This window comes from Fistularia commersonii, chromosome 15 (assembly GCF_037954325.1).
Source record: "Fistularia commersonii isolate RoL2024-O1a breed Wild chromosome 15, RoL_Fcom_v1.0, whole genome shotgun sequence".
Taxonomy (NCBI): Eukaryota; Metazoa; Chordata; class Actinopteri; order Syngnathiformes; family Fistulariidae; genus Fistularia; species Fistularia commersonii.
The window spans coordinates 8,718,890-8,746,877 of NC_141298.1; the positions used below are offsets into that span (position 1 = coordinate 8,718,890).

Consider the following 27,988-nt stretch of genomic DNA (forward strand, 5'->3'; position numbering starts at 1 on the left):
TACTGATTTCTGTAAAAGGAGAACAACAGATACGAAAGAATGGCTTCCATTGAGAGGCTCCACTTTCAAAACAAGCTCAGTGTTTTGCGATCTATCTTTTCCCATGTTTCAGATGCCCAGCGAGGTCAGAGCGGCTGGGTGGAACAGACAGACGTGACGCGTCTCGGTCACTGTCACCTGTTTCTGTGAAATACTGCCAAGTTGAGGCGTCTTTCTTCTTCTCCTCCTCCTTCTTCTTCTTATTATTATTATTAATTTAGTTTATTCATTTTCAATTTTATGACAGTGTTTTTTTTGGACATTGCTTTAGCTTTTGATATGGGCTTCCCAAGAAAATTCTGTGCTAATTATCTATTTTGAATCTTTGGTGTTCACTAATTTAATTTTGAAATACCTTTTGCTTTTATAAGTAATATGTATAAGTATATATCTTATATATATCTTATATATATAGAAGGATATAAGAAAGTATATATCACTTTTATAAGTGATATACACAAATATATATAAAACGTTGTATGCATATAAAACATAAAAATATATAAAATTATAATACATTACATTACACATTTACTTATACATATATACGTATATATATATCGACACACACACACACATATATTCATACATATTTCTATGAATATTAAAATAAATAAATGTTTGAATTAATAAGAAACATAAATATAACCAAATTACGCACATACACACACACAAACACACACACATATATATATATATATATAGTTGTATATGGCCAGAAATGCCATGAAAAGATGCTTGCGAGCAGCTTTATGACACACGGTGCATTTAACAGTCACAGCGGGCAGCTGGTACAGCGCCACTCCGGCGGGAACAAAGGGCCGTGATTGGCCACTGCCTCAGCCGTCCGGCAGGAGCAACAGGATGATTGAGGAATACGACGAATGCGAGACGGGCGCCGTGACCCATACAAACCATGTCCTTACAGGACCCTCAATGTGAGAGGCAAGATGGGCCAAAACGGCATTTGATTGATGGGAACTCCTCTTTGCTACCCCCTCCCCCGCTTCGATTGCTCCCTATTTCATTTCATCCTCCCCGCCGTCACTTTCCCGAGCGCGCCCTCCTTCTTTTTCCCCATTTTCCCAGAATTTCATCTTCGCGCCTTAAAGACATCAATCCTCTCTTAACAGAAGGGCAGACACCGGCGGAGCTGGAAGGTTTTTTACAACATAGTTATGATAATAAAAAAGGCCACAATACATACTGTTCCACTTAATTCACATGACAGCAGTGTATATATCTTTGACAATGCAGTGGTGCGGTGCTGTGGCAGTGTAAAACATTGAGACTTCAACAACTGCGGATCTAGTGCGCCAAAGAAGGTGGTGTGGTGTGATGTTTTACCCGTCGGGGTCCATTATTCTTCAGCTCAAACACGTCCATAGTGTAGTTGACCCTGCGGCCATAGTGGTCAAACTGGACATTACCTGTTAATCCCTGCAGCCGGACCTGCACAGATTGAACAAACAAACACAATCACCTCCCGAACCTGGAGAATGTAAGGGTTTAAGCGCGCCGCCATGGAGGAGCGGGAACTTCTCATCGTTCTCTCGCACCGCTTTGAAAGGAGGAGTAGGATGGACGTCACCTTCTTGAAGATGAACCTTGTGGGTATTTTTTTTCGAACTGAGCGAGCGATGTTGACGTTAAATGACCCAGAGTGAACATTCGGTCTTTCTTCTATTCAGTTTATCCAAAACTCAGGGTCGCTGTGAGGCTGGAGAACAGTTGACAAGTCATCCAGGTCATGGTGAATTGTTGTTGAAGCAACTGGACGTGAATTTCTTCACTTGATGACGTTCACGTTTCATTTCTCAACTGAAGAAGCCTCTTGGATGGGGGGGGGGGGGGGGGGGGGGGTGTCTTCAAGTGAAGAAATTGAAGTCCAGATTCCCACAAGACTTCCGCATGACCTGGATGACTGAGAACTTCCACAAAGACCTCTCACATTGTGAGTTTATCTTGTCCGGTGAAAATTTTTGCAAAAATTTTGTGCGACGGATCGCAACACAATTTTCTCCAGTTCCTTCCAGGTTGGAGTTAATGACCAAGTCATTTGCGGTTTTGGAGATGCCCAATAATGCAAATATATGGCGAATGAAAGGAGTACGTTTCCTGCTTTTTCTCACCTGTTTAAGGGTTCGCTCCATATCGATGCCCTGGTTCCATGGGGCGGCCGGATTGGCCAGACAATCACCGGCGTTACCACGCCGGGAAATGTCCACCTTTTGCCGGCGCAGGTTCCGGAAGGCCTCGGCCATCACCATCACACCGTCGTATGTCAGTGCAGAGGTGTACTGGAAGACAGGAGCGGTCTGGATGTGGGCAGAGTCGAGCTACAGTATGGTGCAAACTAAACACAACTTTCATGAAAATATTTGAGCAAAGGGTACATAATCCTATCAGATTTATCAAAAGAACAGGGATTGAGTTCACTTTAAACAACGGGCCCAAAAAAACTTGACTCTCAATCAGCAGCCGACCTTCATCTGACTCGATTCTGTTCCAATGTCAGTTCAGATGCATTGAAACCCGCGAGGCCGTGTAATCTTTACGGCAAATTCTCTGCCCTTGGATGACGGTGTTATTCAGTGCAATGACAGAGTTGGGAACCTTGGCGTGTTCTTTGACGGTTCTATCGATCGTCACAATAAAGAGGTCACAGGAGTCACCCTCTACCATCTTAAAAACTTTGCTTGCATCAGACCTGTTTTGTCACTAAAGATCTTAATCAATGTATTGTCTGAATCGTAATTGGATTACTATATTGTCTGTTTCTCTAGGTATCCTGAGGGCTCATTTGCAGAACGCTCTGCATTTAATTTGCATATGCGTAGAAATGCAGCCTTCTGTCCGTCCTCTGCATTCATTTCCTGCGTAATTCTGTCCCTTTTTTGACCAGAAGTCATGGGGGCACGGCGTAGTATGGTATGCTAAAGTGCGACTGCATTGCCTCTTTTTGCGTCACTCTTGCTGAAATGGAAGACGGAATTCTCAACTCTGAACTCTGCACTGCCCTCTAGTGGATGTATTGCTTAACAACCATAGCATTGTAAATCACACATGGGAAGAATGCGGGCAGGGACATTGGATAACATTTGGAAAGGGACGTACCTATTCATGTGTGTAACATGAGCATAAACCAGCCCTAAGATGATTGTCCAAAGCCTGCAAATCAGTCAATGTTCTGACAAATGCATTGGAATTTTTTTTTTTCTGGTGCTTGCCCAGTTACAGTGTGGGGGTGAGAGCGGAATTGAAGGTGCCGCTCAACTACATAATAGTCAATAGCATTGCAACATCTTATCTACCCGAGTTCGTGAAGTCATATGTTCCTTAATGTACATTCCCGGGGTTGTAGCCTTTTGTGTGTCTCACAAGGTCTGGAAAAAGACCTTCATGTACCAACATTGTGAAACACTCTGCATCCTGACATGAGGCAGAGCTCGCTCTGTTGGTATCTTAAGAAAAAGCTGAAGACCAACTTGTTTTCTGCTCCCGAAGTCCAAAAATCGAATAAATGAAATAAAGGTGTCTTGTTCATATCATTATGAGTCCCAACCTTATTCCTTCTCACTGTACAAAACTTGAATGAAAAGTGCTAAAAAAAAATATCTACTATTTTTGAATTACTGGTGAATTTTTACCAATTATTTAATAATTATAAAATATATTACTATTATGTTGATTATTATTATCATTATTATTATTTTTATAGTCTTTATATATTTAGATAGAAATAGCATGATCAGAATATCAGTTTATTACAGTAAACCATGATTTTATTGAAATGTCATGCAAAAACATTTTGCTTTTTATTTCTATTATTTTGATCTTTTTTATACAATGTAGTAAAACACCATATGTTTTGATAAAAAAAATTGAAAATAAATGAATGATTAATGAAAAAGGTGTAAAAATTGCAACAAAAACTATGTAGAAATTTCTAAAACCAACATATAAATAAAAAAGTCTGAACACCATCCAAAAAACCTCCATTTGTGTACATTAGCAGCTGCCAGCTTGAGATAATACTACAATAAATAACAATAACAAATAAATCATGCTCTCATTACCAACAAGTCACACCCTGCAAATCTTCAGAAAAGGCTACCATTTTTTTTTTTCCCACAACAGCGTCCAGAGTAAATCCTGGCCACATTTTGTCACGTCATCTCAATGTTGCTCTTTGGTTTCACCCAGAAGTGGAGTATCACAGTGTAATACCGTGTTAAGTACAATCAAAGCTGCCGATACGCACTCACTGTGATGAAGCACTGCCCTTCAGCCGCCTCAGACAATTAGCAAAGTGAAGGAGAGTGCCAGGGTACGGACGGAATGGGAGGTTACTCAGCACCTTTGCTAGACCAGTTGGGGATTTTTTTTGGCGTGTTTCATCATCATCAAGAGGAAACCTCTCAACGGACATATCTCTTATTACACCTACAGTAGGTGGTACATTTAAATGATTACCTCTACAGTACCTAGTAGGAGTTTTTGGGTCAACCAACCTTCTTTATCTACTATAACTCATAGATTCCAATCAGAAATTGTTATAATAACAGGTGTTGGTAGGGTTTGTTGTGAAAAAAGCTTGCAAAGTTACAAGCTGGTTTCCCCACTAGCTTGTACCTAGAATAACAAAGGCACGACAAAGTTGGCTAATATCAGGGGAAAATTGTTTTCTAAAGTTGTAAAAAAGCTGTTTGAAGGCTCATTCATGCTCAACGTTGAACAGTCAATCGAACGGAGCCTTCTGTCCGTCCTCTGCTTTCATTTCCGATGTAATTCTGTATATTTCTGGGGAGCTTGCGAATGTGTAACCAACTGACGATTCTCCGTCTGCATGCCAACGTGGTTTTAAGGGCCACGCAGATCGATGCCGTCTTCTGCACTGCCTCTTTATGCATCTCTTTCTGAGAATATTTATTATCACAAACCATGTTCGTTATCATTTGAAATAGAAATAGAAGAGAACTCTGCACGGGCCTCTAGAGGGCATATTTTTAGCAACTATGCCCACCAAAAGCCTGCATGGAAAGCACATGGGCAGTGAACTTCAAAAAGCAAACATGAGCCTATACAGTATATACTGTATAAAAAACAAGTCATGGTGTGGTCCGTCAGTGGTGTGTTTTCAAATGTTTCATAGAGTGGCTTAGCAGAAAACACAGCTGCTAGCTCAGGAACCAAGAATCAAGTTACTGAAGCAAATGAATGTGAGGCTTTCTCTCCCCTCGCTAAGTGAATCCTGCTTCCTCTCTTCCCCCCTAAATTGGCAAAGAAATAGAGACAAAATATTCATATAAAGCAATTACTTCTGCATAAAATTCAGAAAAATACTAGTGAAGGCAGCACACTGATTCATTTGACGTGGGGTTATTATATATTCCAAATCTGAAATGAATTTCCTTAAGTCTGTCTTTTACTTTCTGAGAATTAGTCAGGAGTAGTACCTCTGCCTTGCTGGCTTGAAGTTGTTCACTCTCATTACTTAGATTTTAATTCCAAAAGTATGGCAAATTTAGACTAAAACTGAAATTAGTTCTGAGCCCCCCCCTCCTCTCAAAATCCGAGGCTCTATTACATTTCGAATTTGTCCAGTTCAAAACAAACTTAGTATAAAAGCATTAAAATTTGAGAAGGTTTAAAGCCATATACAACCTGATTATGTAATATTACTAAAAATGGATTTAAATTGTATTAAGTGTTTGATATATTGCCTTGTATAGTGGTTTTTGCCCCACTAATGAATATTACGGGCGTCACGGTGGCGCAGTTGTTTCGCCTCACAGCGAGATAGTTCTTGATTCAATCCCGACATGAATCTCCTCAAGACTGCGTCAAAGGTTATATACCTCTATATGAATGAGAGAGTGAAGAAGATGCAGGAGTGTCTCAGAAAATTAGAATATTGTGATAAAGTTCTTTATTTTCTGTAATGCAATTACAAAAACAAAAATGTCATACATTCTGGATTCATTACAAATCAACTGAAATATTGCAAGCCCTTTTATTATTTTAATATTGCTGATTATGGCTTACATCTGAAGAAAACTCATAAGTCCTATCTCAAAATATTAGAATATCATGAAAAAGTAATTTTAGTTTTTTTAATTGCATTACAGAAGATAGAGAACTTTATCAAAATATTCTAATTTTCTGAGACAGTCCTGAATGCCTTAATTGTCACATTCAGTTATACACAGAGGACAACATCAGTGAAACTTGACCAATGCATTTAACCCATCATGGATGAACCATGAGCAGAAGGCAGCTAAGGAGCAGCGCCGAGGGGCTTTTCGGGGTTCAGAGCTCAACAAAACTTCGACAGGCCCGGAATGTTCAGTTCCAAGGACGACTGCTCAAATCTCCTGAGACACCATATAAATAAGGAACACTTCACGAATTTGGGTGTCATCCTTGTGCAGGGTGAATGGTTGGTTGTCTTGATATGACATGTTAATGAGTGAATGTTTGCACGTCTATACATTCACGTTTGAATGACAGTGAAGAGTTAAACGTCTATGACGTGCGATTGAGACAGTACATGGTTCTAGGTGATTTCTGAATGACAGAGTGAATGGTTGTATGACTCAAAATGGCATGTGAATGAGCGAGTGAATGGTTGCATGTCTATATGATTTGTGTATGAGAGAATAAATATACATGTTCTGATATGATTTGTGTATGAGAGAGTGAATGCTTGTATATCTCCGCACTTGAATGACGGAGTGAATAGCCAAATTTCTACTTGATGTGCAATTGAATAGTGAATAGTTGCATGATTCGATGTGATTTGTGAAAGACAGAGTGAATGGTTGTACATCTCCAAATGGCACGTTAATGAACGAGTGTATAGTTGTCTATCTCTATATGACATGTGAATGACAAAGTGAATTGTTGCATGTTGCGATATGACGCGTGACTGAGAGAGTGAATGTTTGCGTGTTTGACGTGTGAACGGACAGCGAATAGTTGATATGATGTGTGAATGAGCAGATGAACGGTTTTATGTCTCAAAATGGCATGTTAATGTATAAACGAATAGTTGTTTACCTCTATATATAGAGGTCTATATACATGACATGTGAATGAGAGATTGAATGCTTGTATGTTTCTACATGACATGTGAATGAGAGGGTGAATACTTGTATGTGAGCTGTGGGTGAACACAGTGACATACTGGATTGGCTAATTCTTGTCGAAATCTTCTTGTTGTGGCAAACGGACGTGAGCTTCTTCAAGTCTGGGTTCACCCACAGCTGACATACAACCATTCACTGTCTCATTCACATGTCATGGAGACACATATGATCATTCATTCTGTCATTCACAAGTCATATAAAGACGTGCAACCATTCACACACTCTTTCACGTGTCAGATTGAGATATACAACTATTCACTCGTTCATCAACATCCCATTTTGAGAGATACAACCATTCACTCAGTCATTCACAAATCACATAGAATCATACAACTATTCACTATCCAACTGCACGTCACATAGACATTCAGTTATTCACTCTGTCATTAAGATAATAAGAGTTTACAGCTCCGAGCCAGCAAGGAAGAGGTACTACTCTTGACTGATCCTCAGAAACTGAAAGACAGACTTAAGGAAATTTATTTTAGATTTAGAATATATAATAACCTCACGTCAACTGAAGCAGTGCGCTCGCTCACCATGACCTGGATGACTGAGAACCTCCACAAACACTGGATAGGCTACAACCGGACCTCGACCCTGAGTGCAGGATGATCGGTGTTGGCAATGAATGAATGAATGAATATTAGTATCAGGGAACCACTGGCACTTGTCAAGGTTACATCATTTAGATTTGTTGTCATATCTGATCTTTCCCTCCCACCAGTCATTCAAACATTAACTTGGTTGAGCATCAGCTTCAGGGTTCTCCCGTCCAGTGGATGAAATTAGCTTTGCCTAACCCTCCGATCTCCCGGCTCAGATTTCCTTGTTTTTCCTGTTAAAAGTTTGTCCTCTGCTTCCTCCACAGTGTTTATCTGTGTTACTCCGGGCAGCTTTATTCAAACAGTAACGGGGGGATTGAGAGCAGCAGCTCCGTGGAGAGCCCTAATGGCACAGTGAGCAGCGGGCTAATGAATAGGATTCACCCCTGGCCGCAGGCAAAGTTAATGAACTCCTGCTAGCCGGGATAATTAATGCCAGACGGCTGTCCGGCCGGACAAAACACTCTACCATCTTCCTGTTCCGTTCCTTCCTCGCTATCCCTCCGTCTATGCGTCTCCTTCTCATCTGCTCAATTAGTTTTTCATGGCGCCGGACGAGAGTTTTAGGGGGAAACGCACGACCGACAAGACAGACGGGGGATTTTTTTTGTGTGGAGCAAATAATCAGAAGCCGCGGCGAGTCTTCGGGTCAGAGACAGATTAGGGGAAATGTGCCGTGGGCTCTTGTGGCTTCTATCCCTCACTTCCTTTGCATTTTACAGGAAGTAATGAGGACATGAAAACTGCTGCCTAAGCCAGGCCGTGTTCTCAGAGGCGAAGAGCCCACAGATTGTTTTAGAGATGCGTCCGTCAGACAGAGCTCAGCGGGTTTTGTTCACCGCCAGCTAAATCAGCGTTTATCATACCTTCTCCTGATGTGTGTTTCTCAGCACGTAAACATCAAACCACACCAAACAGCTAGCTAGCTAGCTCAAGCGTCAGACACAGGCCTGCCCCCCTCCCCCAACAACCACCCAATGAAACGGAATTGGTGAAAATGACAAAAAAGGGTGCATTTCTTCTGTGACCAAGTTGCTGCTTACAGACAGAAAGGTAAGCAAAAGTGACTCTCTTAAAGACTCCAATCTGATGCATCCATCCATCCATCCATCCATCCATCCATCCATCCATCCATCCATCCATCCATCATTCATGTGTCATATGGGGACGTACAACACACAAACATTCACTTTTTCATTGAAACATTATAGAGAGACATACAACCTTACACTCTGTAATCCACACTTTATACAAAAGTGTAAACTTTCATTGTCTAATTCGGAGACAAACTCACTCCCAATGCGTCAGCGGCCTGACCAATGGGGAAGGTATCCTTAGCGTCAGATATTGACGCATTAGAACTCCTTTCTCAGCTTTTTTCGACAAACCCGGAGCGTCGAGTCAATCGACATCTGTATCTATATCTAAAAGGCAGAGTCAGAATTATCTTTCTTTTCTCCAACATTGTCGTACAATCATTGTAAAGACAATAAAGGACATTCAGTTGTATTAGAAACAAGAAATCGCTTTCCGCCACTGACACATTATTAACAAAATAACAATACTACTGTTTAATATGCACTCCAATATTATTATTTTGTTAATTTCATGCCACCGTGGGATTGTGAGAAACATCTTCTTGATTTGTCTGTATGTCCAGTACATTCAGAGAAATTGACAATAAAAATGACTTTCACTTTTGACGCTGCACACGAAAATGGACGCTTCTCCTGATTCGTCGAAACACGAGGAGAAATGGGTTTTCTGACGCGTCTGTATCTGACGCAGTAGTTCATGGACTGTGGGAGGAAACCGAAGATGATCCTTCGGGGATGTTTGCTCAGCGTGACGGGGCTGAGGTGGTCAGGATGTGCTACAACGGAGGCGCCGTGTGTGTGTGTGTGTTGCCGTGGGTTACGGCCGCAACGGTAGCCTGACGTTGTGTCCGACAGACAACCGGCTTGGTCTACAGAGGCATTTTGGGCACAAGTGATTGCAGATTCACACGCACGTGCCCGTGACACGTCAACATAAGCGAGACCTCTATTCATTTCCCTTGCTCAGCATCGTGCGATGGCAAAAATAAGCAGACGTCCATGTTTGGTCTGCCATGTTGTTCGAACAAAAGAGGCAAGGAGTCTCAGCGCTAACGTTATGAGTCAAAACAAACAATGGAAAATCGGGGACTTAAACAAAGTGATCATTTTGCATCCTTTCTCGGCAGGAGTCCAGGGGAGGAATAACATTTTGGGTCCATGTCTCAGAAACTACAAATGTTTGTATCGATACCAAACAATAGCTCCTTTCGCACTCCAACTTTTTGACGTACCTGGAACCTGTTCAGGAAGAAGGCTTTTCTTAGCTCCTCCTCTAGGGCAGGGTCTTTTCATGATTCAATTGGAACTCATATGAGGTACGTGCTTTGTGATTGGTCGATATCATAAGCCACGGCCATAACCTGATACTACTTGTTGACTGCGGAGGGACAGTTTTAAAAGCGATTGCTGTCACGACTCAGGTGATTTTTTTTAGGACAAAATGGACAGAACCAGTGAGAAATGGGCCAACGAAGATGTCTGACCTCCTCCAGCCCTCTCAGTGGAGCGCAGGCATTTTAGCCAAAATAAGTACAGAGTTAGCTAACGACTTTTTTACATGGCGAAGCAGCGCTGGAAGAAAATAAAAACACTTCAACCCATCTGATAGACCATGGTTATTAATCCAGGCCCTTCCCGTGGTCCCTTACTGCTCGTGGGAATGAAAAACTAAAGGGTTCCCCCCAGAGGAGGCTACTTCCTGGAACGAAATTAAAGCTCACCGAAAGCTGCGATTATCCTCTGTATCAAGTACTCTAAAATCATCGCTGGGGCCATCAAACATGCTCGAACAACAGATCTGTGCTTTTTCCAAGCAAAGCGTCACACAAGGGCCGGAGCTGGGGTTTCTGTGGATCCTCATTGCCGATCTGGTGGCTACGTGGCCCTAACTTTTCCCCACAGTTGAATAAAGTTTGCTCTTAAAAAAAACAAAAGAACAAACGCACTGATATTTTAGGGACAATTAATCTTACATATGTCGGTTGGGAAATGAGTAAACGTTTTTTTCCCCTCTCTGGAGCTGAGTTAACAGATGAGGGGGGGGGGGCGACTCTTAGCGGCGCAGAGGACAAACTTAGCGGGGAGCAGAGTCATTTAGTCTGAGTGGATTTCCAGGAGAGAGAGTAATTTATCAAGAAATTGAGTGAGGATAAACACGCGCAGATAACACACACAAACGCGCACGCGGACACACTCACATACACGATGCAGCCCCATGGTGTAAACTTTTTAATTTGATTCATCGGAAACACACATTCCTGCCGGACTCACACAATTTCCACTCCACTGCCTCTGCTATTTTTTTTTTTTCTTTTCAAACGGGAGCCTTTGTCGGACATGCAGATATGCTCGGGGCGGGAGTTTTGCTGACCGTGTTGTGGCGTGACACCTCCCTGCCCCGCTGCCGTTTGCAATCTGGGCAAGGGGATGAAAAATGTGTGTCAGTCTGTCGCCGGGTGTGACAGCGGCGAGCGATGCCGAGCAGATTGCTGGTGACGGTGACGCCAGTTCTTCGTTGGGACACAAAAGTCTATATTTTTGCTTTCCAGCTGCCAAAGTAGAGGCTTGCAAATATGACGATGTGAATCCGAATATCTTTCGTTAGATCTAAACCCGTCCTTACATCACCGTCAACACATCGGGATCCTGCAGGTTTTACTCAGTCACTGATGATAACATTAATAATAATAATGATAATAATAACCATCATCATCAACATTATGAGAAAATAAAAAGTAGCTGTAATAATGACAAGTATACATTATTTTTTATCAAAAAATATGTGACAAGTTTTGGTACATTTTTTGTTTATCTATTTTTACACATTTTATAATTTTTGCATTCTTCCATTCAATTTCAGGCATGAGCTTCATGACGCCGTTAATTTAAATTCCATTGCATGTACATTTTCGTGTGAGATTGAACTTTATTTATTTTTTTGCTTACTGTAAGAAGTAAAATGATTTAGGCAAAAATAAGTAAAATAAGTAAATAAGTAAAATCAAAATTATTCGGCATCAGCGGGAACTTGGCCAAGTAATTACACAGTTGCTTTCAAAGAATAATCTGGGAATTAGAAGATAAAAACTGCAGACTTTTGCAAAACTGGTATGATTTACCAGATCGCTTACAATAATAAATCACTCAGAAAAAAATATCCCCAAAACAAACAATTAATGTACAGTGAGACATTGCAGGGATTAATTTGTCCTGTAATAAAACTTGGGTGCAGTTCTGATTGCGACCACCAGGGGGCCCTGAGAGCCTCAGATCGCCACGAATGGAAAGTCCTGTGAATAAATGTTTGCGAAATGAACCTCAAGAATCAGGTGTCCCTAAATTTCCGGTCTCCCGCTGAGCGAAATCTCTTCAAATGACAGTCCACCGCTTATTGAGAGTCAAGATGTGAACGTTTTGGATGTCGCCTCGACTTCAAACGTGCTAAAAAACATGTAGATCCCAACAGATTCAACATTTCTTACCTTGGGCGGGGCGTCCGAGCCGGGATACTCCCTCTGATCCAGCTTGTTCCAGCGCTGCATCAGCTTGATGACCATGGGATTGCTGAAGTCGACTAGCTGGAAGCCCGTCACGTTAGCGCCGCCGTGCATGAAGCGCTCCAGATTGATGTCTTTGAAACCCTTCGGGTCGGCGGGAGGGGGTAAGCAGAGAAGCCGGTCACGAGCGGTAAATGCTTTGGGACAAACATACATATCGGCCAAGAAAGCCAGACAAGGATGGCGATCCATTCACTGTCTTGTAATAATAATATATCCTTTATTAATCCCCAAGGGGAAATTCGTTCTCTGCGATTAACCCATCATAGATGCGCGGTGAGCAGTAGGCTGCCGTCAACCAGAACCATCTTGCTCGAGAACACTTCGACACACTAGAATGAGGCGGGAATCGAACCGAGAATGTTCGATTTCAAAAAGACGATTGCTCTACCTCCTGCACCACGTCGCCCCCATGTCAGCTGCGCCGAGGAAATAACCGGAAGGGGGATGTAATATGACCCCTGATGATGTAACCATGACAATCAAAGAGCTTACCGGAAGGCAATTTAACATTATCTGAGTTTTTTTTCTTTTAAAAATGGCATTACAACAAATATTTTTAATGAAGTTATAAGAACGGACAATCGTGAAGCGATGCAACATGGAATTTAAGTGGAAATGGCGACGCTTTCCTCACCAGATTGGCCATGATGTAGTGGTAGCCCTTCACGTGTTTCCCCACGCTGACGATCTGCGGGGCGAAAGCAGAGCGGGACGTTAATCGGAGCCGATCCCGTGTTAATTACTCGAACGGATGCGAACGACAGATGTGTGTTTGGACGTCAAAGCACATGAGCGGCCATGTCACCGCCGCGTCCGACGGAAGTAAGTAATTCACGCTTTGAGAGACATGACAGCGTGCGCACGTGTGAGTGCACATACACATGCACACACACAAGACTGTATCCTGTTGATAAAAAGTGATTTTGAAAGCTGACGTCTGCTGAGAAAATCCCAGAGGACAAGCGGTTAATAAAGGCGCGGATATCATTGAAATCTGTGTGACGACGGCAGATTGATGAAAGTCTCCTGGTGGCTTTTCCACGTGTGCACGCAGCGGCAGCGGGTGGGTTATGAAAAAAAAAAAAAAAAAGGAAAGAAAGAAAAGGCACTGTTTGTCAGATCCATATCTGGTAAAATGTGTCCAAAAATATCAAAACAACATGGAGGGATTTGCATCCACTCAGAGCGACGGAGAAAAATGCAAATAAGAACTTGAGAGAGAATGTTTTCTACCTTATGATGATGAAAATTATTATTTTGCCTTTAATGATGATAATTATGATTACAGTAATTTCTGGACTATAAGCTGCTACTTTTTCCACATGCTTTGAACACTGCGGCTTATACAATAATGCGGCTGATTTATGGAATTTGTTGGGCTGACAAGCTTCATGCCGCCAAACATTAAGTCTCGTCGGACCAATGAAATTACTGTGAAATTTTGGGACTCTTCAAAGACGACTAAAGGTTGATGGATTTTTTCTTGTGTTACTTATTAAATTTTCTTTTTCATCAGCCGGGTTACACGCATTGTTTGGAAAAAAAAGCATTTCTAGTATGTATTTGTGGATGTTACCTGAATTGAATTAAAAGTTACAGAAAAGTTTCTGTGTCATCTTATAGCACCTTATAGACAAGTGCAGCCTATATATGTCCACATAAATTTGTTTAGTTACTTTTAGCCGGTTCAGCTTATATGCAGGAGCGCTCAATAGTCTGGAAATTTCAGTATATTATGCATTCTATGTTGTATGTTTGCGTGTGCAAACAGACCTCTGTGCTTTGCAGCTGTTTTCGCACTGTCTGAACTTTTTGTAGTTCCCAAACCTTTTCTAGGTCGATTCTGCATCCTCTGGGAGCCAGGTACCATGGGCCTCAGTTCCTAGAACCATTTTAGCACCAACTCTAAAGCAGCATTTTTTACGGTCCCATAGGACCTCGTATGAGGTAGATGTTTTGTGATTGGTGGAATTGCGGACTAAAAACCGTTGTGGTCATTGGTCAGCTGTTTTCTTGCAACTTGAGACAGAATCAGCAAGCGCTCCTCTGGGCTGCTACGCCAAAGAGGGGTTTCCATGGCTCGTGGTGGAACATCAACATTTTGGCCAAGGAAATACTAATAGTCTGACGTTAATAAACAGCAGGTTTCTTCACATGGTGATAAAATTACAGGGAGAAAGTCATTAGTCATTGCTAATTTTCATTCTATTATTATTCTTATTTTTTTAATTTCATATCACTGTAGGAGTTTGAGAAACATCTTGATTCCTCTGTACAGGACTGTCTCAGAAAATTCGAATATTGTGATAAAGTTCTTTATCTTCTGTAATGCAATTTCAAAAACAAAAATGTCATAAATTCTGGATTCATTACAAATCAACTAAAATATTGCAAGCCTTTTTTTATTTTAATGTTGCTGATTATGGCTTACATCTTAAGGAAACTCAAAAATCCCATCTTAACCTTCTCCAGGCAGATGTTGCAGATTTGCGACAGCCAAATATCAGATTTTTCCTGCAACTACAACTTAATTTGAGCCTGAGAGGGTTAAAATATTAGAATAAAAAAAAAAGAAGTAATTTTTGTTTTTTTAATTGCATTACAGAAGATAAAGAACTTTATCACAATATTCTAATTTTCTGAGACAGTCCTGTATGTCCAGTACATGCGGTAAATTGATCATAAAGCTGACTTTGACTTTGTAAACAACGACAACACCTAAACCCATCTGATAGTCCGTGGTTATTTTATTCATGTTCTGCATGGCGGGAAAAAAATAACCATAGACTATCAGATGGGTTCAAGTGTTTTTATTTGTCCCTGCACAGCTTCACTGCATGATAAACCCTTCAGTTAGCTAACTCCATAAATATCTGGTAATGGCTGCGACTTATGAATTCCACCAATCAGCAAGCAGCTACGCCGTATGACTTCCTACCTTAAAATGTATCTGCAGGAAGTAAGAGCTAAGACGATCCTAAGTAGTGACATCACAGTTCCCAGTTTCTCTACCGTCCGAATGCATGAAGAAATCGCCTTGATCCTGAAAGGTTCTCGGAATTGCAAAAAGTTCCTACAGAGCCAAAATAGCTCATGTCTTATAGTGCACGTCACCCATGGACATGTGACACAAGTCCCTCCTGCGGTCACTTACCGCCTGTGAGGATGTAAATTTTAAAAGTTACCCCGGGGAAGGAGGAGGGTAGTTCCTGGAACTTAATTGAAGCTGGATGGTTCTTAACAAGCTAATATTTGTCCTCACGCTTCAAGGTGTATCTTTGATTCACGCAGAAAGTTGACAGGAGGCAATCAGGAAGGCAGAAAACTACATTTAAGCTCTTGTCTTGCAGGTTCACTGATTAAAGTTCATCACTATTAATCTACTGACAAAGTGCATGTTTATGAACTGAAGTTTGTGACTTTTGGCCAAGTTTTTAATTACAGCCTAACATCAAAAAAAAAAAAAAAAATCCTGTATTTGCTTCTTAGCTATGACACATTTTGTATGGAGTCTTCAAAGAAACTGAATGCAAAAAAAAGAAAAAAAAAAAAGTGAATTAAGCCGGATTTCATTTGGCAACTTCCTGCTCTGACATTCACAGATAACATCTGGCTGCTTATAAACCCTCATACGTAACAACTGTTCTATTAAGCCGCAAAAGGGGCATGATGCCGCATTCAAATCAAGAAGTTAACACCAACAGTACAGCAGTCTTAGCTCTTTTTTATATATATGTATATATAAAAAAATCTTATCTTTTATATATATATATATATGTATACTGCTCAAAAAAATAAAGGGAACACTTGAACAACACAATGTAACTCCAAGGCAATCGCACTTCTGTGAAATCATGTCCATTCAGGAAGCAACACAGATTCATTTTGACTTGTTTTAAGGACATTACATCAAAGTTGGATCAGCCTGGAGTTTGTTTTTACACTTTAATTTTGAGTGTGATTCCTAATCAGACCTCCATGGGTTGATACAATTGATTTCCATTGATCATTTTTGTGTGATTTTGTTGTCGGCACATTCAACTGTGTAAAGAGCAAAGTATTTCATAAGAATATTTCATTCGTTTAGATCTAGGATGTGTTTTTTAAGTGTTCCCTTTATTTTTTTGAGCAGTGTATATATATATATATATATATAGATATATATATGAAGCTCCTTTTGGCTCTATCTCTGACCGCTGCGTACACTTCAGTTTTATTACAAGCTCTAGATATGACAAAGTCCATCTTGTCGACTCGTGAGACGTAGAGAATCTGCTCCTCTGAGGGGCAAAGGAGACAACGCACAAACATGTCTGTGAAGAAAAACACGGTTTCAGATATGACAGATGTCAGAGTGGAGATTTCCTGAATAATTGAACAATTACAGACACCAGTTGCCCAGGGGGTTGGAGGGGGCGGGCGGAGGGGTTGAAGACAAGCGGGAAAGATGGAGGCGTGTATCAAATTCTGAAAAGGATGTCCCAATAGAAAACAATCATTATATAAAAATAAAAAAATAAAAAGTAGCAGAAAGACAGAGAAGAAATTTGACTTTGCTGATCTTATGATGACAACAATGGTCTTGGGATTGAAAGCATAAGGTATACAATTTGATTTAAAATTAAATGGATTAAAAAAAAAGGACACAAATAACCTTGAACGACGTCCTCTATCAAATTCTTTCTTTGTGAGTGCGTCTGAAACATACCTCCCCATCAACATTCAGAATAAAACTGATTTATATCTGACATCCCAGCAGCTTTCCACATCTTACATCCCAAACATTACATCCCATGCTGCGGACGAAATGCTACTAGGTAGCACTTAAGCAACACAAAACGTGCTTATTTTTAGCTTGTTGACCTTTTAAGTCGATTTAAACGACTTAGTTACAGCCAAACAAGTTGGGTAGATTGAGAGACTGGAACCCCTGGGGTTTTATTGTATACCTTAAACCAACAACAGGGTAAAATGTACCCGCTAATAGAATGCACTGATTTTTCAAGGCGTTCGGTTTGTCAGAAGAGCTATTGCGTGACTGGTCTGAAATTTGAAGTGGCCTCGAATAATGGGAACAAAGCAGCACTTTTGTTATTCCTGCTTGTGTGCTGGGGTGGAAGGTTGTATTGTGCCCGAGGACTGCACACAGAGGGGAGCATCTTTTGCAAAAGATGGCCATACTTGCGCAACAAATTAGCAAAAGGCCAAACAGCGCGTACAGATGAAGAAGAGCAGCGGGAGGAAGTTTAGCCCAACACCGTTCACCTCGTTGCGGCTTGATCCTTTTAACATTTAACATTGTGAAAGAACCACCGACGTGACCAAATCCTCCCCCCCCCCCACCAATAAGGCCTTAAAAGGCCATCGCATCTCAAAGATCTTTTGGATTTGTGACACCCGGTCAGATCTTTGCTATCAGGATGCAAAGTAACTTGTGAGTCTCTGAGAGCAGAACTGGTGCAAAAGCGTTCAGTTCCCAGGCTCCTCTTCAAGTGGAGCCATCTTCCAATCTCCACAAATCAGGGGGATGGACACCCTCTCTTAGTTTTTTTTTTTTTGGGGGGGGGAGGGGGCTTAAAGCTAGCGCTAGGCTAGACCCTAGTTAGTTGGCCATAGTCTGCTGAGGGACATCCCATGATGCACCTCTCATTCTTTGCACCTTTCCTATCCTGTCTGTGCTTATGTCCCTTCATCGATGAATTTGATAACCTCATGTCCTCTCCTGCGTCCTTGGGCTCTCTGATTCCGCAGGGTCGCAGGGCGACTGCTTGATCTACTACAGAGTCTCACCAGGATGTCCCCTATTACCATGTAACCGTCAGCTCTACTGTTATTAGCGGTAAGAGTATTTGTTGCACTCTATCACTCTTTCCTTCTCTCTATCCCGACCGGTCGAGGCAGAGGGCTGCCCACATTGGATCTGTTCAAAGTTCCTGAGGGGTGAAAAGGCAGTATTTCCTCACCACGTTTGCCAAAAATTGGGTTTCTGGAAATCGTTTCAAATAGTGCGGCCCAGACCTGCTCTGGAATTGACTTGACTCTGAGCAAATTGGAAGTCTTAATAACGTTCAAACAACACAGATATAGTTCAGTTTGAGCCAGGATGTCTTCTTGTTGTGTTTATTCAAGAAACTGCATAGTTAGCGCGAGGCAAAAAAACTCTTTGGCTGGGTTTTCTAAAAGCTAACCAGTTTTGTGAGGTTTTAGATACCGAAAGTGTTCGGGAAGTTTTAGGCTAGGAACATAAAATCAACAAAATCACTCGGTTTGCTAAAAGGCAGGTAGAAACTGTCATCCCCCCCCCCCCCCCAGATCATTTAAGTCGTGGAAGGATATTCCTAGAACCCAGAAAACTTCTCTGATGACAATAACACGACTCGGGGGAATAAAAAGTGTCTTTCCTTGAAATAAAATCTGACTGAAACAATCTTTTTTTCTCTTTCCCAGCCTCACTGGACTTTTAAGACTCTCGCTTGAATCAGTAAATAGCGAAGACCATCTGGAGGGGATCGTTTCACGACGTGACACCTCCCCGCGTCGGGCAACGGCGAGATATTAACAGCCAATGGGTGCTCGGCTTATTGAGCATGAAAGCAAACTAATGAGTCCCCTCACCCCCTCCCTGAAATCGACGGATCAGCGATTTGCTATTCAACTCACAGCAGTCACATGACACGCTTACTGTAATCTTTGAAGCTTCCCGCAGCAGGAAATCAACATCAATAGAAGAGGAGGGTTTGACTTCAATAGCTTGTGAGAATTTTTCTTTTTTTTTTTTTTTTTTGCAATGCTTGATGAAGTCAAACAGCAGGCAGGTGGGGGCGGGGAAGGGTATCAGATGTATAAAACATAAAAACATGGCTGACAGCACCTGTTCCAGCATGTTCTGCAGTCTCTCCGCCTCCAAGTCGATGACGAATTTTTTCTCCTGCCGTCGGTCCAGGTCCTCCAGTAGTCTCCGGTAGCTGGCGTCGTTGAAGTTTTCCACACAGATGGCGCTGACCTGCCAGTTGTTCTGGCCGGCCTTCTCCATGATGGCCTGCAGGATGGCGTATCCTGAATGACATCGGAGGAGAGAGGTTAGCGTCGGAATCCAAGCCCGATGCGACGGACTCTGCTTCAGGGACATTTTGGTGCAGGGGTGTCAAAATAATTTTGATCCAGGGGCCGAACATGTAAAATCATTACCTAGAAGTAACAGTTAAGTCCAAATTTCTCCTTTGTTTTAGTGTAAAGGAGGTAAACAGGTATATTATCAAGATCTTTAAATGTAATGAACTTTTCCTCCAAAAAATACATGATGAATTAACATAAACAATTAACATTAAAAAGAATTGATGAAATTACACCCTAAAAATATTGTTGCGTTAAAAGAGAAAATCTTGTCACTGTGGGAAAATTTGCCACTCGACTTTATCAGAAAATTGATTGGTTGCATGTATTGGTAGCATGTATAGGAGGAGGTATAATGTTTACAAGGCCAATAGTGGCTATTGTGGTTATTAAATCAATCTTTTTAATTTTGCTGTACCTTTTTTTTTTGCTATCGTTTTTGGGGTTTTTATAGAAATAAGAAAAGAAAAGCTCGTTTTAACAACTCGACTTTATCAGAAAATTGATTGGTAGCATGTATTGGTAGCATGTGTAGGAGGAGGTATAATGTTTACAAGGCTAATAGTGGCTATTCTGGTTATTAAATCAATCTTTTTAATTTTGCTGTACCTTTTTTTTTTGCTATCGTTTTTGGGGTTTTTATAGAAATAAGAAAAGAAAAGCTCGTTTTAACAACGTTTCTAGAGTTGTTTTTTCATCAAAAAATAATTTTGTTTTCAAATTTTTAACCAAAAAAATACATTGCAAAGTTACTTTTTAGTTTTTCCTTGACGTTTTTTTTTTTTTTAAACCCACAGTGTAAAACTGGGCCGCACTAACACAAAGATTTGATTTCAGGCAGGGGGCAATGAAATATTGTTCTGAGGGCGGCGAGTCTGAGACCCCTGCTTTAGTGGCAGAAGTTTCATCCTTTGTCTGATTCGAGCTTTCATCAGATCTGCAGACACTTCTTTTGAAAAAGCCACCGAGCTTTACGCCCAGACGGTGATTTATTCAGAGGCTAATCTGATTAATGCAATTTTTGAAAAAAATAATCTGCATACTCAAAAATAAAACAGCAGGACTTCTAGATAACAAATAACTGTTAATTGAACACGTACAGTGGAAAGTCATTTCTCTTATTCGTGTGAATTCTTTTTCAATACAACATCAGTAGATGATTAAATTATCTAATGGTAAACGATCTACACTTTCAAAATACAATGGATATTTGACTTATCAATTTATGGATTTTTTTTTTTTAAATAGTGGCTGTGTACGCTTTGTGCACGAAGAGATGGTGACATTGTTGTTGGTGAGACACCAGACCGAGAGCATCAATTGTGAGAGAAACATTTACGGGGATTTGGTGCCGCAGAGGGCGGGAACGTCAACGGATGAGGAATCAGAAAAGTCATTGCGAGCCACTCAGGGACGGTTTGATCATTTTAAAAGGAGAACCTGCATTCACTCCATCGCTAAATTAACTTTAGCAATAAAGTGTAGCAAAGTGTGCAAGTTACATTTAGCAATACATTGTATCATTAAGTGTGTGGCGAGTAAGTTAAGTGATAGAGAACCAATTGGAAAAATTCCCCCAAAATCCTCCACTACCATTGGCCTCTTTGTCCAATGTTATAAATAAAAAACAGTTTCTTCATATTCCCTTTCATTATTTATTAATTTTTGATAAATGATTTTTTATTATGCACAAAGGTTTGGAAAAAAAATCTGCACATCAAGAGTGCTCCAAAAATTAAGATGATTTACTTTACAGAGTACAGAAAATTCATTCTACCGTGACATTTTGAACAAACATACACTCTTCCTCAGAAGCAAAAATACCTGTATGTACACACGTGCTTTTGGTAGGTTGGGGGTAGAGGTACGTTTGCTCGAAACATAATGCCAGAATAAATTTTCTGTACTTGATATAAAATAAATTATCTTTATTTTCGGAGGACTCTTGGTGTGCAGAGTTTTTTCAAATCTTTATTCAGTCAACATTTTTGATCCAGCACCCATCCCTAACTGGGCAGCGGATGTAGGTGTTTTTTTTTTCTCTTTTCTCTGGCTTCTTATTATATATAAAGTGCATTTTTCTTATTGAAAAACGTAACAAAAATGCGGGACTGGAGCTGTTTAACAGCCTTTCAATTCATTTCAATGCGGAAATTGATATAAGCACAAGTTACGAGGTCGGTCACAGAACTGATTAAACTTTCGCATCAAGGTATTATTGTATACTGGATTGCATTCACCCGTTCTGACCCGGCCATACGGAGCAACTTGGGGGTTCAGCATCTTTCTCGAGGACACTTTGGCACGCTGGCAGGAGAAAATGGGAGCTGAACCGGCAACCTTCCCATCAGAGGGACGATAACTCTGCCCACTGAGCCATTATCTAATCTTAACTTAACTTCGGCCACCTTACATCGCCCAACCCGACCTTATCTTATCTCGATTCCTGTTTTATCACATCGCACCCAATGATTCTTTACGTTAGTTTATTCAGGCTTTCCTACTACATCCTTCCCTTTAGCTTATCTTTCATTTCTCACCTTTCGACAACGGCAGCTGCAGCAGCCGGTAGAACCAGACAGAGCTGAGATGTTAACACAACCCAATAAAAATGTGACTTTGAATTAAATCCCGTGTTCACTTGTTTTCTGCTTTTTTTTTTTTTTTCTCCCTTTTACTTTCCGTAACGCATTTTGTAGTCTAATCGAATATGTCACCGTCGCGCTCCTCCCGGGGCCGCCGCTCACACACTGGCTGTAACGGTACGAGAAAGGAATGAATTACCGCGCGTTCATTCATTCGGTTGTAAAGTTAAAATAAAAAATAAAAAAAAATGACTATGTAGCCAAACGAGGTATTTTGGGTCACGTTGAATGCTAAACATATCGCCGGTTGTTTTAACAGCCAACTGGCTTGCGTTGACTCGATATCCCTGGCAAGACCGGAGGCTTCTCGATCTGAGGGAAAACGTCTCGAAGCTTTTTATCGTCTTCCAGCCGTAGATCGGTATTTCAATCCGGTCGGGAGGGGGGGGGGGGAACGGGCACCGCGAGTTGTTGCTGTCCGGTGTGTGAATAAAGAGGAGGAGTGTCGGAGTGGAAACCGGGGAGCTGCGAGGGCGGCTGTTCTCCGGCAGGAACAGATGTCCGCCTTAAACGGCCCCTCCTGGTGGCCATCGCAATCTGGCAACCCATCTCCCTTTGCTCCCAATTAGTGGATTAACCTGCGCTCTGGCAACTGGGCCTCCCTCTGCACCTCCTCGATCCCCGACTCCAGCCCCCATTAGAGAGATGCCGGTGCCAAAGTGTGTGTGTGTGTGTGTGTGGGACACACTCGCACATGTGTGTATAATCAAAAAATATCCCCGGGGAACTAATTTGTGACATTTTGGCTGCGACTCCACAAGTGCTGTTCATTTCCTCAATTACAACAAGACAAAATAATTAGTTTGAATAATTAGTTTGTCATGACACAGTGTTCCGCTTAAGCCCAGTTAATAACTTATTATCTATAATTTATATCAGAGCCATAATAACACAATTCATCACCTAAGACGAGGCAGCCGCTCTGCGTGGCAAACCGACAGCATCCGGAAATCTTGTCGGGACGCTACTATGGCAACCCGGAAAATATCCAGGCCCTGTTTGAACTTCATTTTTAGCTACATGTAAAAAAGAATTAAGTTACAAAGAGCATTTAAAGAGCAAGGGGGAAACAGGGGCTTGTTTTGAAATTTCACTATAAACTAATATCTTCTGTAGGAGAGTTAACTAAATGTTGAAAAACAGAATTAATAAATGGATGACAATAATTCAAAAAAATGTGAATGGCTGCATTAATTAAAAGGCCATTCAAAGTAGTTTAGAGTTGCTTCTATAAAAAGCGAAAAAAGGCATTTAGAATCTTGTGAATGAGGAGGATTTTATAATTCCCGGGTGCAGTGATGGAAAATAGAAACTTCTGCAATACGCATTAAAAAAAAAGCTTTGTGAGCAGCATGAGCAGCATGAGGGGGTGCTTTAGAAAATATCCCTTGACAATATATCTGAAGAGATATAAAGGTACTGTACCTTTTAGGGCTTAAAAAAAGAATTATAAAAATTTAATTTTCCTCACCTCAGACAATATATTGATATTTTGGGTTTTAAGAAGTTTGGAAGGGAATATGGTTCATATCAAGCTGAGTCATGACCCCAAATACTATTAACGCAATCGATCGTATAAAATTATTGTTTAAAACTTATGTTTGTGTCCCATTTTTGGCAGTCTATGCTAGCAATTGCTAGCATGGGCTGCATAGCAATGTATAAGAAACAAAATAAGAAAGTGAGACGCCTACATAGCTTGCTGTTAATGCATTTTTTATGACTATAATACTAGCAAGGGTTTAAAAAAAAACAAAAGAAAAAAAGACTTTTACACAAAGACCTGCATTTATGTTAGAATGTTGTGTGGACAATATATTTTTTTCCATTTTTTTAAGGCATGTGTTTTGGCGTCAAGGCCCTTGTTGCGCGTCAGTTTACGCTTAGCTCTATCAGTGCTAAAAACGATGTGCTAATTATAAGGCAACTACAAGACGTAAACTGAAATATAATTCTACTAAAATCTCTTGCCACAAAGTACACCGATAAAAACCCAGAGCAATATTTGTCTTTTATTCATGTTTTTTTTCTCCGGGAGCTGAAGAACCTGGATGAGTCCCAAATTTCTTGGCTAGTCAAGGTTAATCAAATGCTTTTAAGTCGTGAATACAGAAAGATACTCTTCCCGTATTAGGTGTGAAATTACATTTTACAAAGATCAATTAAAGCTCTGTTGGATATTTTCGTCCTCTATTGATAAGGTTTTCTGCGTTTGTAACCTCGAGCGAAAGATGAAATAGCACAAAACACTTCTTGCGCTGATACTTTTACTAACATTTGGTCGGACTGATCAGAACAGGCTGCTGTCGCGGACCAAAGGTGGATTCACCAGCGCTGGAAAGGACCGAAAGGCACGGCGCATCGATGCCGTGCATTCAACCTTCTCACTGTTTTTTTTTTTTTTTTTTTTTCGCGGGTGCACGGGGACGCCGGCTCCATCTGATTCCCCTCATTAGCGGGGAAAAGCACAAAGAGTTTCTCCTCTCCCTTTGAGAAATTCAAAGATATCCAGGCGGAAGCACAGCGAGGCTGACCTTGTTATTCAGTTTGTGGCTTTTTTTTTGTTTTTTTTCTGTCGCCACTGCCTAGAAGTAGAAAGGGATAATGGTCCAACGGCAGCTTGATGCTCAGGTTAGTCGATCTGCCGCCACCTGACAAATAAGCATGATCTAAAGTAGAGAGGAACGGAGGGCTGTGAGCCTCTGCAGCGGCCGCGCCTCATTTTTCCTGGCGTCGACTGCGGCGAGATAAGCCGCTTCGGCGGCAGGGGAGAGGGTTTGTGTTTGTGTCGGGGTGTTAATTGTCACGTTGCCACGACGGTGCGGAGATACAACTGTTCGGTGCAGCCGGTGATGCATGATTTAAAAAAAAAAAAAAAAGAAAAGAAAAACTTTCCTCCCTAAGATGTGCATCGTCCATATTTCATTTTCTTTCTGTTCGCTGAAGCGAGCGGCCTTTTTCTTTTTCCTGCAGTGTTTTCTAAATTCATAGTGCAGTATTTTTAACACTTCCCATTTTTTAGCATTTTAATCCCAGAGGAAAATGTCACTAATGAATGAATTCATTCATTCTACATTCATTCATTCTTGTCCTGCACTCAGGGTCATGGGGGTGCTGGAGCCTATCCCGACTATAAATTAGGCGAGAGGAAGGGTTCGCCACTTACTGGTTGCTTGTCAATCAAAACCAAATATAGAGACATTCAGTCATTCATTCGCACGTCACATAGAGACAAACAACCATTCATCCTCTAATCCACATATAGACACAACGTTCAATTTCCCATTCCCATGTCACGGAGAGATAAAGTCATTCACGGTCTTATATATTCATGTCCTGGCAAGTTACCAGAATAAATCAAAATGCGTGAAATCTAAATTCCTACATATCAGCAATAAATGTGTATTAATTGGTCTGTAAACTGACAAAAAAATTTTACACATTAATTTAGATCTGAAACTAAATCTGGACCACATAAAAACATCATGTACAACAACCCTTATTTATTCTGTTTTTACTGCAAAGGTGTCCCTTTATCACTTGAAAAATATATTAAAAAACTTAATTAGAACTGGGAAAAGTTTTTTTTTAATCAATTTCTTTGGGTCGGGATAGGTCCTTTACGAGAGAGGTTCCCCTCTCCTCCTTTCCTTTCGTCCCCTCACGTCTTCCTTTTTTCTGTCCCCTCTTTCCCCCCATCTCCTCGTTTCTTTTCTGCCCAGTCCTCATTTTTCACTTTCTCATTTCCTGCCGCTATCCCGTTTCCTCTCCGCTCCGCTCGCTCCATCTGCTCTCCATCTTTCTGCCCCAGACATTGATTGACTTTACTTGCTTTTTCTGTTATCATGTGACTTTTGTTTTAGAGTTTTTCTCTCTCTCGCTGTGTCACACAAACACAAAAACACGCACACAAACACGTGCGCACACACGTGCACAACTGTAAATGCTGAAATCTGAGCGGTCATCCTTTCCTGTTTTTGTTTAAGATCGGCATCTTTCATGTGAGGCCATTTGTCCTTGACCTTTGACCTCCATTTGTTGTCTTTGTAGTTCATTTCAACCATGTGAAGGAATCCTGAAACCACCCAATGTGTGCAACTTCAAAATTACTGAATACTTAAATGTATTTCAAACCGTTCATTAAATTTAAAAAAAAATGTTTCTGCAAATTTTGTTTTTATTTTCCCATAATTTTTGTATTGTTTTGACTTTGATTTTATTGCTAATTTACAAAACAGCCTTTTATATATATTAAACAAGGGATTTTAATTTGGGGTCTTATTCCTCCAGTCAAGCCTGAAATAATTAAGAAAAATGTAAAAAAAAAAAACATTTCTGCCAATTTTGTTTTAATTTTCACATCATTTTTGCATTGTTTTTACTTTAATGTTATTGCTAATTTACAAAACAGTTTTTTGATGAAAAAAATAGTATCTTAATGTGGGCTCTTGTTCCTCCAGTCAAGCTTGAATTAATAAAAAAAATATATATAAAAGATTTCCTCTTGTCCTTTTAGGGTAATTTGTTCATATTCACAGTTGATTTTGACTTCTACACAGTGAAGAGACTGACTTTTAAAAGTTCTTCCCACAGCAGTCAGCTTTGTTGTCCATCAATCACTAGCCGTCGGCCTGACGGGCAGAAACTCTTTCTTTCCCTCAAAAATATCGATACAAGTCAAAGCTGACAGATTGCGAGTGTCAGGTCGGATTGTTAAACTTTATTTACAGCCTTTTCGACGGACGACGTCAACAAAACAAGCTGTCTCAACCCATCCACTCTTCACAGCAGGCAGCAGCTGAACCTATAATCTCAAAATAATGTGTATAGATACAGAGCAATGAATAAAAAATAAAATAAAGGGTACACCTGCAGTTACAAAGTGTTCCCTTTATTTTTTGATTGATATATATATATATATATAAGCTAATATCCCCAGAGATGAGAGAGTGGTAATCAGTGCAGACTTCAATGGGCATTTTGGTGCAGGGAATAGAGGGGATGAAGAAGTAATGGGCAGATTTGGAATACAGGATAGGAAGACAGAGGGATAGATGGTGGTTGACTTTGCAGAAAGGATGGAAATGGCTGGAGTGAACACTTTTTTCCAGAAAAGACAGGAACATAGGGTAACTTATAAAAGTAGCCGTATGAGCACGTAGGTAGGCTATATCTTGTATAGATGAGGTAACCAGAAAGAGATCAGTGACTGCAATGTAGTCATAGGTGAGAGTGTAGCCAGACAGCATAGGAAGGTGGTTTATAGGATGACTCTGGTGACAAGGAAGATGAAGCAGACAAAGGCAGAGCAGAGGACAAAGTGGTGGAAGTTAAAAAGGGAGGAGTGTTGTATGGTTTTCAGGGAGGAGTTGCAAAAGGCTCTGGGTAGTCAGGGAGAGCTTTCAGATGATTGGACAACTTCAGCTAATGTGATCAGGGAGACAGGTAGGAGAGTACTTGGTGTTTCACCTGGAGGGGAAGTAGATAAGGAGACTTGGTGGTGGAATGAGGAAATATAGGGGTATATACAGAGAAAGCGGTTGGCAAAGAAGAAGTGGAACACTGAGCACTGAGAGGACTGAAGAGAACAGACAGGAGTACAGGGAAATACAGTGTGAGGTAAAGATAGAGGTTGCAAAGGCAAAACAAAGGGCATACGATGACTTGTATGCTCAGTTGGACAGTAAGGAGGGAGAGAATGATCTATATAGGTTGGCGAAACAGAGAGATAAGGATGGAAAGGATGTACTACAGGTCCGACAACTATAGAGGGATACA

At 40.9% G+C, this 27,988-nt stretch overlaps 1 protein-coding gene across 4 annotated transcripts in view; it reads right to left on the minus strand.

The window, feature by feature from the left end:
* LOC147226358 (glutamate receptor 4) overlaps positions 1–27,988 on the minus strand; it is a 163,604-nt gene that overhangs the window by 58,277 nt on the left and 77,339 nt on the right. For 2 of the 4 annotated variants that reach the window (XR_015107196.1, XM_086160466.1), the window contains 5 exons: positions 19,324–19,508; positions 13,087–13,140; positions 12,375–12,533; positions 2,172–2,357; positions 1,387–1,491 (listed from right to left, as the gene is read on the minus strand). Coding sequence is in view for 3 of the 4 variants with exons in the window: in XM_086160466.1 (XP_086016592.1) it covers positions 1,387–1,491; positions 2,172–2,357; positions 12,375–12,533; positions 13,087–13,140; positions 19,324–19,508 (689 nt within the window). In the remaining variant the exon portion in view is untranslated. The remainder of the gene's footprint in view (positions 1–1,386; positions 1,492–2,171; positions 2,358–12,374; positions 12,534–13,086; positions 13,141–19,323; positions 19,509–27,988) is intronic. The other 2 variants (XM_086160467.1, XM_086160468.1) reach the window with 1 other exon arrangement.